Source organism: Rhipicephalus sanguineus, chromosome 3, assembly GCF_013339695.2.
Source record: "Rhipicephalus sanguineus isolate Rsan-2018 chromosome 3, BIME_Rsan_1.4, whole genome shotgun sequence".
Taxonomy (NCBI): Eukaryota; Metazoa; Arthropoda; class Arachnida; order Ixodida; family Ixodidae; genus Rhipicephalus; species Rhipicephalus sanguineus.
In genome coordinates this window covers 25,212,495-25,230,117 of record NC_051178.1, presented here as the reverse complement: position 1 = coordinate 25,230,117, position 17,623 = coordinate 25,212,495, and the positions used below count along the sequence as shown (strand labels likewise).

The 17,623-nt window shown below is 45.5% G+C and overlaps 1 protein-coding gene across 1 annotated transcript in view; it reads right to left on the bottom strand.

The window, feature by feature from the left end:
• LOC119386504 (uncharacterized) overlaps positions 1-17,623 on the bottom strand; it is a 50,371-nt gene that overhangs the window by 10,916 nt on the left and 21,832 nt on the right. The window contains exon 2 of the mRNA XM_037653771.2: positions 7,473-7,728. Coding sequence (XP_037509699.1) covers positions 7,473-7,728 — 256 coding nt within the window. The remainder of the gene's footprint in view (positions 1-7,472; positions 7,729-17,623) is intronic.

The window sequence follows — 17,623 nt, the reverse complement described above, 5'->3', positions numbered from 1 at the left end:
ACCGGTCAAACCCGCTGGGCTATTACATCCCGTTCCAGTACCGGAAACTCCGTTTGCTCAAATTGGCATGGACCTTTTAGGCCCATTTCCAACATCGGACAGCGGTAACAAATGGGTTATAGTGGCGACGGACTACCTCACCCGATACGCCGAGACCAAGGCGATTCCGAGCGGCACTGCAGCTGAAGCGGCCCGGTTCTTCATTGAGAACGTCGTGCTGAGACATGGTGCTCCCGCGGTCGTGATAACAGACAAAGGTACCGCGTTTACAGCCGAGCTGTTGCGCACTGTGCTTACGCTCAGTGGTACAGCGCATAGGAAGACGACAGCTTATCACCCACAAACAAATGGACTTACGGAACGACTGAACAAGACTATCGCCGACATGCTTTGCATGTACGTCGACGTGGAACACAAGAATTGGGACAGGATTTTGCCGTACGTCACATTCGCGTATAATACGGCACGCCAGCAAACAACGAAAATGACACCGTTTGCACTAATTCACTGCAGAGACGTAACTACGATGCTTGATGCTATGCTGCCTCATCACTGTGATTCAGAGACGGACGCCGCAGATTTCACTGAGCGCGCCGAGGAAGCAAGACAGCTTGCCCGCGTCAGAATAACTAGCCAGCAAGAACTTGACGCTCAACGGTACAATCTCCGCCATCGATTCGTCACCTTTAAGCCCGGGGAAAGAGTCTGGGTTTGGTTCCCTGTACGACGACGAGGCCTCTCGGAGAAACTTCTGCGCCGATACTTCGGACCCTACAAGGTTCTGCGCCGCCTTAGCGACGTCACGTACGAAGTCGTCCCTGACGGCTCTTCTTGTTCAAAGCGCCGCCAGCATCTGCCTGAGACAGTGCACGTGGTACGCATGAAGCCGTACTTTTCTGAGTGATGTGACCGCCCACTCGCTAACTGCGCATCAACTGCTACTTCGTGAGCATCGAGACGATGCTCGCTCTGGAGGGAGGGTAATGCCGAGTCCATATTTGTGTCTGTCTATACGCTGGCGACGACAAGGGAGACAACCGGTGCGCTCGAGAGGCGCAGCGGAAAAGACTGAAAAAGAAGACGTTCTTGGCGGCTGCACGCCTTCAGCGCTATCTTGGAGTACGACACGCCGTACGCCTTTCTAAATAAAGCTCCCGTGTTTTATAACCGCGACAATATTCTTTTGTCACGCATGTGCATACAGGAATAAAGCAACACGTGCACATCAGATCCACTTAAGCCAAAACTCAAATTCGGGGTCTAGCAAAAGGATAGACGGGTCACTTATACAATGATCTCTGCTCGTTTTGATAAAAAAAGCTTTCAGGGCAAGTCTCGAAAAAACGCTACCGCTCCTTCCCAGAATGGCTGCATCCGAAAATCTAGCATCACAACCACCTGCAGTGACTGCCCCAATGATGATGATGACGCTCTTCGGATGAATGGCACCTACTGACCCTTCTCTTCTTTATCTTTTGAACATGCTTGCTTAACCGATCATTCGCGCAACGTTTCGTTTGACCGATATAATTTCCACGGGACAAAAGGATAGCATAGACCACCCCTCTGGATGCGCGGCCGCCTGGTCTGCTTTTGCAGCATACACGTCGGCACAGCTTGGGAAGCTCGTCGGGAGCAGAAAAAGCAAGAATGTTTGACACCCTGTGTAAATACATATAACCTCCTGTCTCCACTTTACAAGCTTGATACAAAGTTGAGCATATAGCTCCTGGGCGCTGCCTACTGCTCCACTGCGCACTTTAACCTTCAACCGTGAGAGGCGGGCCACAATTTTGACAAGGGACGAGCTCAAAAACAACATACACTCGTGCGCTGTTTGTTGTCTTTCGTTTCTGTGCAGGTCCGTCCTCAAAATCGCGCTGTGACTTACGTGTAATGCGAGACCAATTAGACAAAATTTACGTTTTAATGAATCCACAACTGCCACTACGCGCACATTCCGCAATCACTGTATACCCAATATACCACTTCCAGGATGATGATGATATGCAGATCCACTTTGAGGCAGGCTGGTATATTGGTTGGTTGGTTGCAAAACTTTATTGAGGTCCTGCAAGGCGCGCGTCAGCCCGCAGCGGGCGACTCCCACGTCGGGACCGTCAGCCCAAGCCTGCCGGCCGCTCCACGGGCCTGCTGGACGGCCCAGAGCTGGTCAGCCAGGAGGGAGCTGCGGAGGGCCGCCTCCCACCTGGCCGAAGCAGTATCGGGGTTAGTGTACGTTGCCTTAGACTCCCAGAGCATATGTGCTAGCGCGGCTACGTCCCCGCATGCGGGGCAAGCGTCATTGGGGAACATTTCGGGATAAATGGCGTGTAGGGAGCTCGGTTTAGGGTACGTCTCCATCTTGGAGACGTACCCTAAAGACGTAGACGTACCGTGTGTGGTGCTTGATATTATCACGACCAAAGGACGACATAAAAAGAGACAGGACAACCGCTAGCGGTTGTCCTGTCTCTTTCTATGTCATCCTTTGTGCGTGTTCGCTAGCAATATGGAAGCATACAATCAATACCAATTAGCCCAGCTTAATGCATTAACGCATTAACGGGATCATCACGACCGCCACTCCGGAGCACGCGTAGGGCTTTCTCGGAGACGACGCCGCTCTCAAAAGCTCTGATAGCTCACGTCGAGTCGCTATAGATGACATCCCTTTCGCCGTTCAGGTCGGCCAGGGCGATGGCCGCATGTGTCATGCATTTTTTCGCTCTATGTAATACCTACACTATGTACCACGAGCTGCGTTTAGTGTTGTTTGCTAATGCTTTAAAATAAAAATTAACTATCGCGCGTTCTAATTGGCTTACAAACATTCTTATTTATATAACATGTGCAGCCTAATCAGTATTAATCACACATACAAGAAGTTATAGGCGAACGCTTAGTAAATAATAACGCAACTTATGGCCGAATTCAACATGAGTGTATTGCGCCGTTCGTAAACACGGCAAGAAAAAACTGCAGATTGCACAGCGTACTTGCGTCGATATTATTGTCGCGTGGTCGTGACGTCGACGAAGACCGCAGGCGAGGTTTCCAAGACGAAACACTTTATTTGGCCGAACTTGTGGCCGAGAAACGGAAAGTTCATTTACAGCAATACGCACGGTATACACTGATAGCGGCGAACAGAGCGTCGACCGTCGATCAACTGACAAGCGGTCAAGCGCGTCGTCATTTATACATGCGCCGTCGAATATTCCAGCGTTATCGCTGGTTGTCGTGCAAACTCTAGAATAAGCTCGAGTGTTCGCGTCTTGCGCGAAATCTTAACAAAACGATCTACAATAATCGCGAAGCATCTCGAACAATGAGGCGCGGTTTGCGCTGAGCGTTGCTGGCAGTCTTTGTGGGCGAAAACTGAATACAGCAAAAGTGATAATAAGAAATGCACGTGGCATTATGAAATGCTCCCAGCCTTCATAAACTGTAGGTCAGTGAGAATATGATATGCTGTTAGAACGCCGAAAAAGAAGTATCACGTTGCTAGAGATATTCAAAATTAAGGAGGCCTACCTATGTGAGACAAGTTTAGCCAGAGAGCTTTAAATTAGCCTACTTGGTTGCTGTTCATATTTTTTCGCTAAAGACAAACAAAAAAATTCTAGAAAGCGCCCTAAATCTTGACTCAGGTGTGTGGTAGTGGCACTCGCCCGTCGGTGTGTCCTGGGGCATTCCTTAATTCTCAAGGAGACATCGGACATCGGCGGCGTCACGCGTTCGACGCCACTGAGCCCGCTAACCCTGTTCTAGTTCTCTGTATCACACCACACCCAGAAGAGCAACTGGTGAGGTAAGCAGGCGCGCGCTTTTACATAGGGAAGGGGGGTGAAAGGCAGGTGAAAGACACCTGGTGAGCACCGGAGGAAGTGCACCCTACTCGAGCCCATTCCTGGGATGTAGTACGTGAGGCGAACTCTGTCTAACCCGGCGCACAGCTCGCACACGGAGAGGAAGGACCGGGAGAGAGCGTGCGGCGAGGAGGATGCGGAGTCAGCACGACAGATGGTCGTGGTCCTCCAGCTTATTTTAACCCTGTAATGCCCAAAAGGCGTTCTGCCTTCAGAAAAATTGTGAAAAAGCACTCACCATATTTACTCTTCTTGTAGAGTTCATTTTAAGAAAAAAAGGGTGAAAGTTTATTTCAATCATAACTTAATTACTCTTAATTAAAATAAATAATTAATTAGATTAAATGAATAACTGAGTGTAACTTCATTATAACATGTTAAATATGCAATAATGGCTTTTCCATGAAGCTTTGACGGGCTTATTACCTCTTTTGAGGCATTATTTTTAATTTATCATATATGATACACTGGGTTTTACAGGGTTAAGTTATGACATACCTTCATGGCCACGCTATGGACCCGAAGGTCGAGGGATCGAAACCTGGTCTTGGCGGCCGCATTTCGATGGAGGCGAAATGCTAAAAGGCCGGCTACTTAGATCTTTAGGTGCACGTTGAAGAACCCCAGGTGGTTGAAATTTCTGGCGCCCTCCACTGCGGCGTCCCTCATAATCATATCGTGGTTTTGGGACGTGAAATCCCGACAATTATACGTCACACGCAAGAGAGAGAGAAAAGGTTTATTATGGCAGAAAAGCTGAGAGGTCGGCCTGAATCAATGTTCTGGCCTGCTACTCAGCAGTAGGAAAGGGGAGAGTGGTAGTATAGAGAGTGGAGAGAAGATGCGGATGATGATGATGTCCGACACGCAACTCCTAGCTTAAACCATACCATCCCTTTTACATAAGTTTCCGGCGTTGGTGTGCCCTGCTGTATTCCTTAGGTGAACTCTGTGTTTGGCGCGCTGCCGAATCCACGTGGGAAGAAGCGCGCAGTTGAGATGTGATCCGCCAAGTGTCACGACAAATCCGATCCGATGGGCTTGTGATATGTAAATGCTGTTTATACTGATTTCTGCAAATTAGGTTACTCCCATTTTAATTTATGACATACCTTAACGTCTATTCTCTCATATACAGCCTTTAGCTTGATCCATTCCATGCCCTATATATATATATATATATATATATATATATATATATATATATATATATATATATATATATATATATATATATGTAGCAGAACTATGGGCCGAGGCTGAGCACCTTTTCCACAGGTTTAGGCAAATCTGGCGTGCCTACTAGGTGAATTTTCTGCGAGGCGATGGCAGGGCGATTCTTCCGCGGAAGCATCCAAGGCTAGATAAGACAGGACTTCTTTCCTTGGTCCGAAACAGCGCCTCGAGAGTTTCGTCGGAGGACTTTAACAGATGCGTGAGCGCCGGTGTGGACGTGCTTCCGAAGGAAATCAACAGCCGCATTTCCATTCACTCAGGCAAGATTGTGTCGCTTTTACGCGATTCTGGATTAAGGCTGCTTGAATCAGACAAAGAGGGGGGATTTGCCGTCATGCCAGTAGCAATTTACAGGGACAAGGTGAGTGATGCAGTCCATGCCAACTTTGGCTTAGTCGAAGACGTACAGCCAAGTAAGGTCAAGAAGCTGGCAGTGCAGCTGTGCAATGATGCGGGGCTAGAGAGATTGGCTACGTCAATCAAAAAAGCTGAGGCTCTGACTCTGAAGTCTTTCTTCTCGGCAAAGACGCACAAGGAAGCCTGCCCTTTCAGAGTCACTGTGAGCGAAAGGGACACTTGGCAGCACTCGCTAGGTCTGTACCTCCAGCAGTGTCTGTCGGTCTTGACCATAAATGACCCGTTCCTCGTTAAAAGACCAAATGAAGTTGACTTATTCATAGGCAACCTTGGCAACACACGGGTTGGTGCGTTCTCTGTGGATGTCAAGGATCTATATTACTCCCTGCCTCAGGATCCCATATGTCAAGCTGTCAGCGAGAGCATCGATGAACACGGCACCGTTCGGTTTCAGAATCCGTGTGGCACCAACACGTCAGCCTTCATGGAGTTGCTGCGGTTCTACCTACGTTCTACGTTCGTCGAACATGAAGGTAGTCTGTATATCCAGAATGAGGGTATATGTATAGGCTCTTGTCTTGCCCCCGTTCTGAGCGATTTGCTTCTGGCTCGCCTCGACAGGCAGCTGCAGGAAGCCCTTTCAGGCCACAGTGTACTGAAGGTCTTCAGATTCGTGGATGATTTCCTGGTGCTCTTCAGGCTTGACAGTTCAATCGATGAAGAATCACAGCAACTATTTGGCGTGTTCGCGGCCATTCTCAACGCATTCACATTAACCATGGAACTCCCCAGTGACGGTTGCTTAAGGTTTTTAGACCTGGTGCTGCATGTAGGTGGACTGCACACTTGCTGGGAGTACGCGCCGAGGTCACAGAAGGGCCTTCTTCCGTTCAACTCGGCGCATACAAAGCTTGTGAAGCGCGGAGTTGCCTTGGGTGTTCTCAGAGGTGCTCTGAAGAGGTCCTGCCCTCACCAAGTGGAAAGAACCTTTAGCGCACAGGTCGAGCGACTGAAACGCGCCGGCTACCCGACTGAATTACTCAGTGCCTTGGCGGCAATTATACTGAGCGAGCTTTCGAAACGTGGCTCCAGGACACGCCCAACTCAGGAGAGGCAGAAAATTCCCGTCATCCCTCACGTACACGGTGTGAGCCATGCGCTCAAGAAGATTGTTGGCAAGGCAGGCGTGAGACTCGTTCTCTCGGCCCCTCGTAAGCTCGGCCGCCTTTGCAAGAAAGTGGACGATGACAACACCAAGGAGCATGCGTGCGTCAAGAAACACAGGACGCAGTACGTTGAGTGTGTGAGCAACGTAGTGTACGACATTCCATTGTCCTGTGGTCTGTCCTATACTGGACAGACCGGTCGCTGTTTAAACGACCGCCTGAGAGAGCACGCGAATAACCTCAGGACTTCAACGAGCTGCACCTTGGCAGCCCATTGCTCTTTGTGCGGATGCGCCCCGCTCTTTCATGAATGCAAGATACTCTCGAGATATCGTAACAAGACAGAGCGCGAAATTAACGAGGCCTTTCACATCAAGACGAAAGGGGACTTGTGCGTCAGTGATCCTTCACTCGCCCTCCTGGAAAAAGAGATAATGTTTTTGAGTAGTTAACTTGTACATTTTGACTCGTGGCAGATTCGTTTTTGCCTTTCACTCTTATGTGCACGTAATGGTTCTTGTTTTCTGTTTTCAGCTATATATTTCCAGGTGTAATAAATTTACGCACAGTTGTCAGCGCTTGTGTCGTGTGTTCAATCTTTCTCCGTCCCGTTTTTTGCGCTGTTCCCCTCAGTACCATGTACCAACTGGACCTTCACGAAACCCTTCTGCAGTTCTCTATGTTCTTTTTCCGTTAAATAACGATGATATTCTGTTGTCCATGCGAGCCCGCCTTGTGCAGTCACCCCTTTGTATTGTGTTCTGCGCTGTTTAAGCATATATCCTAATCAAGTGGCCCAAGTGGCCCTTTCGATGTCCACAAAGTTCATCCACTCACGAACCTCCATGGTGCGATGAAACGCAGCGCACCCCGAGGGCTCACGGAGACTTCGAGCATTGGCGTGCCCTTTCTGCAAAAGGGCCGAGGGGCACCGCGCATCGCCAGTGTGGATAGGCCCAGCAGGGTAGTATTGCCGAAATCTAGTCCCGGCAGCAGCCCATAAGTGCCCGAATCCGGTATTTCGTAGGATGCCGGCAGCCGCTGAAGGAACTCGTCCACAGCTACTTCCAGATCCAGGCCGGGGAATGTGCACTCACCTGGAAGACAACACGACAATAACCCCAAGTTAGACTTCTTAAATAACCACGCAAGAAATACGGTATACGCAGTCGCGACCTCCCATACATTACGCGCTATAGCTTCGTGTGCTACAAAACAATATTGCCTTTCGTTGACTACAGGCAATGTTAAATATCTTAATGGACTTGGTTAACCTCCCTGCTTCGTTTCCCGCTCTCTTAATAAACTAGGTAAAACGGGCAGGTGAGAGTTACTGCCTTAGGGCTTACTGGCGCCATTAAAGAAATATCCGCTTTAGTTCTAAGACATTACTATTTTTCGTTCGCGCAGCGAACCAGGCCATAAGTAAGGGCGCTGCTTTTGTGAGGAGGGCGCGGCAGCCAAGGGACCGGGTGAACATAGTTTGAGGATGAGCGAGAGTTGGCTCAAGTTGCTCAGGGTCGTCATCGTCATCTGGATAAAGAACGGCAGTTGCGGAGGAGGGGCACGACACGTACGACAGAGCGAGGAGCAGTCTGTGCGCGTGTGTGTTTTCGTGTATGCGTGTGTCTGCGTGTGTGTGTCGTAAGAGCGCGGACGACGAGGTTCGGTAGGACTGAGGCGGACGCGAAGCGGGAAAACAATGAGCGGAAAGTAACACATTCAGTCACAACACATTCAAAACTAGGCTGCAACCCACTCAGATAGATATCGCATGATTTCTTTTACGATAAAAATTCATTACACGCCAATCCGACCTCCGAAGCAAAGGAGTTGTATACTCAGCTCCAAGATGTTGTGGGACTAATCGCCGAAGAAGGTTGCGTCATGTATATTAGGCGACGGTAATGCCAAAGCTGACAAAGAAGAAAAGTCAGTGTTACAGGTAAATTTCGTTTGGAAGAACGCAATCAACCTGGTAGTCACATGGCAATATTTTCTCTACCGAAAATTAATTTATATGTAACGCTTTCTTCGAGTACCGCCCACGCCGTCTCTGAATTTGAGCCTCGCCATGTGAGCGGTATAGAAATCAGACAGGCGATATAGTGTGAAATGATAGATGAAAACACTGAGTAATCTACGGCAAAATACTGGTTGATGTCAATCGCGGCACAGATAATCAATTACCTGTAGTAGACTTAAAAAGGTTCCAGGGGCTCGTTCAAGGGGCTCGTTTCTTCCTTTTACAACTGTAGTGTAGTAATTATGACATAAATAAAAATGAATTAGATTGGGCCTGCGATTAGATCTGCGAAGAACTATGTGTGTCAAACTACACAGAACTACGAATTCAGCTGTAACTGTTAGCCTTTGCCTTGGCTGTATGCCCTCGGAATGCAGTGCCATCAGCTGATTCCACGTGAAGTGTGGTTCCTTTCTTGGTACATTATCCACTGTAGAGCCCTTTCGTGAAGTTCATTGCAAGGTTTGGATCTCGTGGATTGGGTACTGAATGATATTTAGAGTAATGTAAAAATATAGTCATATCAGAATCCGATGACATATTATTAGAGAGGAATCCGAAAAACGCCTTAGGAGAAAAAAAATTGGCCGCGTATCTGCGAGCTCCGCTGCAAATGCCGTGTAAAGACGATAGAGGAGGCGCTGCGTCTACGCTGTGTTAGAGTTACTGTATATGCTACCTAAAGGTAGCATATACGGTAACTCTAACGCTGCATGAGATATGGACGCCATCTGGCAATACATCGGGAAACATGAGCTTGTGCAGAGGGTTTCCTTCCTCCGTGGCAGAGGGCGTTCGTCGGCGCGCATAGCCTGGCATTTTCAGCGCAGCCGCAGCTTAAGAAACTCGGGTATTTAGAATTATGTATCTATGTATTTTCTATTGAAGGAACACACCGCCTAATACTAACCTAGTGATGTTGCGCCTCAGATATGCGTAATACTTACTTTTTGATCGACAATGTTCACAAGTACGAACAGCCGTACCAGTTCAAGATGGGTGGGCGGTAAGCAAGTGGTTCAACTTTAGCCGGGTGGCTGAATCGGGTGACAGACAGACAGACAGACAGACAGACAGACAGACAGACAGACAGACAGACAGACAGACAGACAGACCAAAATTTCTGCGCTTAAGTTCCCCAAGAAAGACTATCGTCTTTAAAAAATAAAAGAGGGACGAAAGCTATAGCGCACCTAAGTAACAACACGCTATGTTGGGCTAGTTGGTGTATATACTTAAAAGACGTAGCGCATTACGCAAGGTTACGAACGCGTGAAAAATTACGGGCCAGAAAGAACGTCGTTCTGGTGCTCTTTATGTTCCTTTTTTTCTCTTCTTCTTGATAGTCTTGCGCCGCTGCTTTGAAACATCTAAGTAATCCTAATGATATGTAAAATCGAGAGCATTATTTGTCGCTGAGTGCGGTACCTGAAGCACGTAGCTCCATGGCAACATGAAAGGCAGAGCGAGCGCCTGCAGAACGAGTACGGTGAGCTGCAGCGCCATCTAGTGAATCGGCCTCTACAGACAGAGCCCAACCACACGCACAGTCATTCAGCACTGTCACTTCTTTTAACGGCGTCGCAAATAAACATCCTACAAGTAAAATAAACTTATCTCTCAGTGTGTACTCAAGATTCCTGCTAGTGCCTCTCCTTATTTCAATATGTAATACCATAAAATAAAGAAGAATCGAAAAATCTCCTGTTGTCTAAGTGATGCGTAATCTCCGAGTCTTTGCCGAAAACTCTATGGTTGTGGTCTTCCCTCCCTAGAACATTGTTGTTACACGTCATCAGCATAGCGTGTTTTATTGTTCTTGTAGCGTCTATCAGCGTCTGGAACGGCCGAACGGAAGGCGCATCTCACGACCAACAAAACGCGTGTTTACCATTAAGTTTTCGGCAAGTCGAAATTTTCCCGTAGTTTACGATGCTGTACTCTGGCTTAAACCATATCCTAGAAAGAGCTTCTATTGCGATAGCAAATACATGTACACTCTCGGCGGGTTTCTGTCGTCGCCGACATGTCCTGTATACATGTACGTATGTACGTATATATATATATATATATATATATATATATATATATATATATATATATATATATATATATATATATATATATATATATATATATATATATATATATATACGTATATGTATATATATATATATATATATATATATATATATATATATATATATATATATATATATATATATATATATATACAAGCCACAAATAAAAAAAACTCGGAAGGAAGAACCGCGCATTCGAACCTACGCCACGCATCAATTCCGCCGCGCGGCATACATCCTACAGCCTACTAACGGCGAGCTATTTATGTACACCAGCAGCGCCTCCTCACCAGTTACTGCTGGCGGCACCCAGAGATCGGAGGTGCTTCAGAGTGTTCATTATCACCCGCGAGGTGGCGCGAAGAGCACGCTTTAAATAAGGTCCCTATCAAGGAGGTTTAAAAAAAATTCTGGAGTGGAAGCTCTCGCAACGCCTTTCAGCAAAAGTGAAGCCAGCTTTTGCCCACAAACATGCTCTTTTCTGGTGGTGCCCACTCAGAGGTCAAATGGCTTTGATCTGTTAGTGTAAATACTACGTTAATTATGAAATAAAAGAACGTTGTTGCCGACAAAAGTAACCCGTCGAGAGGAGTATTGGCGATTGATCTTCAATAAAATTTGCCATGACTTTGAGGCTTATTTGCGAAAACTAGTAACGCAACGACACATTTGGAGCAGTATCTGACCCCTAAAAGTTGCCATATTAAACTCGGCTAGCGTGCGAGGAAAACGCTGGCTTTCGGTCGCCAAACGCCGATGGTTCATCGTGCCCCTACTAAGATGGCGGGCGTCGCCGCCATCTTGTGGTGGGTACGGCTTCACTCTTGCGCAATAGTCGCCACTCCAGCAATTTTTTGTTTAACCTCCTTGGTCCCTATAGTCGGTGACAAGCTAAGAATAAAAAGTAAACTCTACCGCTGTCCATTTGTGTTATGCGCGTCCAACTACGGCCGCTCTTTACCAAGACGTAACGGTTAAGACGAAAAATGCAACATGGCGCCGTTCGCGACGAGAGGATACGAGAGGCGAGGTACGGCTGCACCGATACCGAGATCCGTCAATTCGAATTTCCTGAGGTGTTTGTTTCTTCCAGAAGAAGCTGTTTCCTACTGTTATTCGTACGTACCCAGCATCATCCTCGCCGGTCGTCATTCGATGCAGTAGAAGCTTGTGACTGTGCCGCCTTTCAAGTGCACCGAAGCGGCAGCAGCTCGGAGTGTTTTACAACGCTTTAGCGCGTTCCGTGGTTTCGGCAGCTTCAAGTTGCAACACGGCGTGCGTCCCCTGCATCGCTCGGATACACCAAGAATATCGCCAGAGTGTCACCACATCGACGATTGTCGTCGCGTTCATTCGTGTGCAGTGAGGTGAAAGTGAAGTCGGAATGTGCGCGTCTGTGTACGATTTACCGCCCGCAAAAGCCATGGCGTTAGCGTTGCCACAAGTGCGTGTGCGTGTCTGTGTGTGTATTACTTGGAGCTCGCAACGTTGGAATCTTGGTGATCTATTGTGATATGCGCCGTGCTGTGCTCCTATATAAACGACGTATGTACGGACGAAGCGTGAGAGAAAGAAAGCCACCAACGTAGCCCGTTAGGGCAACACATTGCGAAAGTAAACAAACCAGGTGTGGAGAATATGCAGTGGTGTGTGCATTATAAGAAGATAATTGTGGTCATCTGGTGCGTGTGTGATTTTGTCACGTGTGCCTATTGGCGCAGTTGCGTCGTCTTAACGGAATTCAGTTCCACCGGCTCAGAATGATGTGCTAGGTTGAAGTACCCGTCGCGTAAGTCTCACGCTCGATGCACGAACGCCTTGCAATGAGGAACGCCGTGCGAGGTAATCGTTGTCTGCAAACCGTGAAATAATGCGCTCGCTGTGTCACATCGATTGCATGGATCGTGATCGTAACTGAAGTAACGCCGCTAAAACTATTGTTGAGTGAAAAAAAAAGCTTTTGTTTTTAATGGCGTTGCATCATACTTCACGATATCATATTTGGAATTCTTGTTTTTGTCTAACGTGCGTTTTTTTTTGCATTTCGCGTGTATTGTGTGCATGTATCACGCAGTGATAATTTGTTTATATTAAACTCGTGAAGCTCATAGTGCATAGACCCTTTTGTTTAAGCGCTTATCCCTTCTTCTGAAGCCTCACCCCCTAACTATGCTTCACGAACAAATGAAGAGGGGGGAGCCGGAGAGGTGGGGCTTGACAATGTACGAAACGGATGTACTTACTGATTGTGTCCACCGATATTATCTATATAGACATCTATATGTTTTTCTTTTTTTTTCTTCGAAGATGCGCGTGTTTTCTCTATGTCCGAGTGTGTATGTGTGGTCTTTTGGCTAATGATTTTTTTCATTTCTACATTTTTTATTGTTTATTTTTTTTCCTTGTTCTACCTGCACGGAGGACGATGCTGTAAAAGCGCATCGAAGCCTCGTAAATTTTGCCTTGATATCAAAACGTTGACAAATAAACTGTCTTTTGAGAAGCGTATATCCTTTTCTATTTGTCGTATGGCAACCGATGGCAGCCTCAGTGTATATATATATATATATATATATATATATATATATATATATATATATATATATATATATATATATATATATATATACACAAACACACACATATATATATGGTAGGGGGGGGCTCTTCCAGTAAAAGTGTGCCCCCCTGCTGTAATGCCGACTGGGGCGACGCAGGTATGTAATAAATTATTATTTCCAAATACTGTTGGCCGTCATGGCCGTAACAGGGTGGGTACAGTGATTTTAATGCTAACACAGAATATAGTAAGTAGAACATAGTATAATGAAAACAAAACTGTAGAAAAGAATACATATTTTTCAAAAACCAATAAGAAACTGTAGGAAGAAAAAAAAACATATAGACAGACATTTGGACGATGTTACAGTATGCAATATGACAAAAAAAAAAAAAACTACAGAGTTTCGAACGTTATGAGAACTCATGACAATGTACGTATAACACTAGTAATAATCATTTTTGTTATAGATCTTTAATTCGCTCTTCAAAACTTTCAATGCTCGTTGAAGTCAATACAGACACTGGCAACTCGTTCCACTCTTTTATCGTTCGAGGAAAAAAAGAATACGCGTACACATCAAGACAGCATTTTGGAACCAAGAACAAAAATTGATTGCTTGATCTGACGTTGCTGGTTTGCCTGGAAACAAGATAAGGCTTAGATTCAATATTAAAGTGTCCTTTTGATAACATAAAAAGAAATTTAAGTCTAGCAAGTTTCCGGCGTTGAGCCAGCGTAGGCAATTCAAGCAATCGAAGCATTTCAGAAACGGAGTCATTTCGAGAATACCGGGATAAAATTAGCCTCGCGGCTTTTCTCTGTATTTTTTCAATGCGATTTGTCAACCCCGATTGGAACGGATCCCATACTGCACTGGCGTACTCTAGGGTTGGTCTTACGTAGGTCAAATATGCAAGCAGCTTAACGGATGGTGTTGCTAGCTTTAGTTTGCGGCGAAGGAACCATAACTTTTTTTCTGCAGCTGTACAAATCCGGTTTACGTGTGGTTTCCAACTTAAGTCATTTGAAATTGTTAGGCCTAAGTATTTTACCGTGTCCGCTTCGGTGAGAGTGGTGGAATTCATTTCGTAATTACCTTTAATAACGTGCTTTTTTCGCTTGGTAAGCCTGAGCATGACTGATTTAGATTCATTGATTTTCATTTCCCATTTAGCGGCCCAACCTTCTACTGCTATAAGAGCTCGCTTGAGTGACGCCTGATCATTATGATTATTAATTTCTCGATATATTAGGCAATCATCTGCGAATAACCTAACAGTTATGTCGTCGCCTATGTCATCAGCAATATCGTTTATATAAACCAAGAAAAGAAGGGGTCCTAAGACGGATCCCTGTGGTACGCCTGAGGTTACTTTTAACAGATTGGATTTGCTACCATTTATTTCGACGTATTGTGTCCGACCTGTGAGGTATGAGCGGATCCATGCAACAACTTCATAACTTATATTCATTTCTATTAACTTATTTATTAATTTCATATGCACGACCCGGTCAAAGGCCTTGGAGAAATCTAAACATATAGCGTCTATCTGTTTTCTGTTATTCAGTGCAGTTGAAAAGTCATTAATTGTTTCTACCAATTGTGTAACGGTGGATAGGTTTCGTCGAAAACCGTGTTGATGAGAAAAGAAAGCCTTCTTGTCTTCAAGGTAACTATAGATTGACTTTGATATTATATGCTCAAGAAGCTTGCAGCACACACACGTCAATGAAATAGGCCGATAGTTTCCAATGTCTTGCTTTTCACCAGATTTGTGTACCGGGACAACTTTTGCAACTAGCCAATCATCTGGAATCTGTTTTTGTGCTAGCGATGCCTTAAATATTATCTCGAGATATCGGGCTACCCACTCCGCATACCTACGTAAAAACGCATTTGGTATACCGTCTGGTCCGATAGCTTTCTTGTCTTTAATATTAAGACAAAGTGCTACAATGCCTTCGTATGATACCTCTATATCAGGCATCTGTGAAATGTACGCGGATTCTAGCGCGAAGGATGAAAAACCATCTGCAGAACTCTCAGTAAAGACGGATTGAAAAAAATCATTAAAGCTAGTTGCAATGCGAGAGTAGTCCAACACAAGTTCATCATTGATGACAATGTCCCTGGGGCCTTCGTTGTCCAGTGACAAATGGCGCCAAAAACGGTGCGGATCATCCTTCATAAAATTAGGCAATGTCACATCATAAAAAGTTTTTTTAGCAGCAGTCATCTTCGTGCGCAATGCAATGCTTAGTGCGGAAATTTTATTGTGATCTTTTCTTGTCTTCTTTCTTTCACGGCTAATTTTCCGTTTTAAATGTATGATTTCTCGTGTTATCCATGGGTTGCGTTTATTTTTTTTCTTCTTTTTCATGGGCACAAACCTATTGATACAGTGAAATAAGACTCCTTTAAATTCGTCCCACATTGCATTGACGTCATTCGTCTGACTGAAGCTATCTAAACATAGCGAAAGGTGATCAATAATGCTGGTGTCATCGGCTCTGTCAAAACATAGGACATGCGTACTTGTGCTATCAGCTCTTGGGCATACGGTGGTCTGTTTTATCTCTAAATAAACTAACTTATGATCTGAAAGACCGGCCTCTATCGATACATCATATTCTTCAAATCGCCCGTCTAGAAACACTAAATCTAAAATCGACCCTGTTTTCCCAACTACGCGTGTGCACCCTTGAACTACCTGTTGCAAATCATGACTGAAAGCTATCTCTAGTAGTAGTTCACATTGGGTTTTCTCGCGAGAATGTGCGCTAAGCTCAGACCAGTCGATGCCTGGTAAATTGAAATCCCCAGAAATAATAATTCGAGAGCTACGGATCCTTAAGCCTTCTAAGTAAAGCTGTATGTCTTCGAGATAGGAAATGGGGGAGTTAGGCGGACGATACACAACGCCAAGAATGATCATTGTGTTATCTAGTTTAATTTGGCACCAAACACTTTCATGTGTTGGGATGCCAGGCATTTGCACACAGTCGATATCAGCCTTGATCACTACAGCAACTCCGCCCCCACGCGCATCGCGGTCTCGACGAATGATTTTATAGTTCGGTGGTACAAGCTCTTGGTCTTGTATTTCGGGCCGTAGCCATGTTTCAGTAATCGTAACCACATGAGGATCGTAGTTAGCCAGGATGTATTCCAGGTCTCCAACCTTTTTAGTCAGACTTCTTGCATTTACATTGATCAAGCGGAATGCACTAGAATTATATTCTTCTTTCCGTCAGTCATCCTTAGCAGCAGCAGCACGTCTTTTAGGACGCTGAACCTTTACGCGACTGCTCTTTGAATGATCCCACGTGTAGACGTCAGAGTCTACATGCAGTTTGTCGTAATTCAGGCGCACATGGCGCCCGCTGTCTCTTTCTTGTTTCGCGGAATCCCAGAGCATTTTACGCTTCGCCAATGTTTCTTTCGAAAAGTTATCCGTCAGATAAATTAGACGTCAAATAAATAATAAATTAATTAAAAACTTGAACGTTCAAAGTCTTAAGGGGTAATGGCAGTGCCAGTGCAAGTTGTCGAGGCGAGAAACAATCCCACGTAAAGCTTTTAGTCAACTCCAATTTAGCCGCCTACATCTCCTTGGCGTGAAAGTAACGGTAACGCATGCAATGACCCCCACAGTTAAACGCGATGTGTGCTACACGCTTTTATTTCGTTGAAACAAGACGTCAAATGAAGCCTTGGCGTTTAGCTCAAACACGATGACAAGCACGGCGACTAGAGACGCAAATGCGGTATTAACGGCAACACAAGAGTCGAAATTCACGAAGGCAATCTCGGACCACTTCGCCATACTTCCCTTTGAGTCACAGTTGCCATAGTTACAGCAGACAGTGAAGAAAACTGGCGGCGAAAGTTTCGCAAAAAAAATTAGAAACGACCTTGTTAAATGCGATTAATGTCCGTGTTTCGTTCTTTGAAACCATAAAATAACGATTCCTTTATTTTAAGTTTTATGTTAAATCTGGCATTTTTTGTTTTAATACCAAAATAGGTGCTGCTCAGAAACATCACCTTTGAGATGTACATTACTTCTTCGTATAGACTCCGAGATGACCGTGGCGGGGGGTGCGATTTAAATAACAGCTATATTGTTATGCTGACGCTGAACTCCGTGCCTTCACAGTTTATTTTATCTAGCTTTGCTTTCTTTATTTCAGTATCAGTGCAGTATTGCAAAATAAGGTTTATATGCGTGACAATTATTGCCATTGTTTAGGAACTACTTCGTTTGTAGCGCGGAGGCATGCAAAATATGAGCAATGCGGCCTCGTGGGCGGAGCTTATA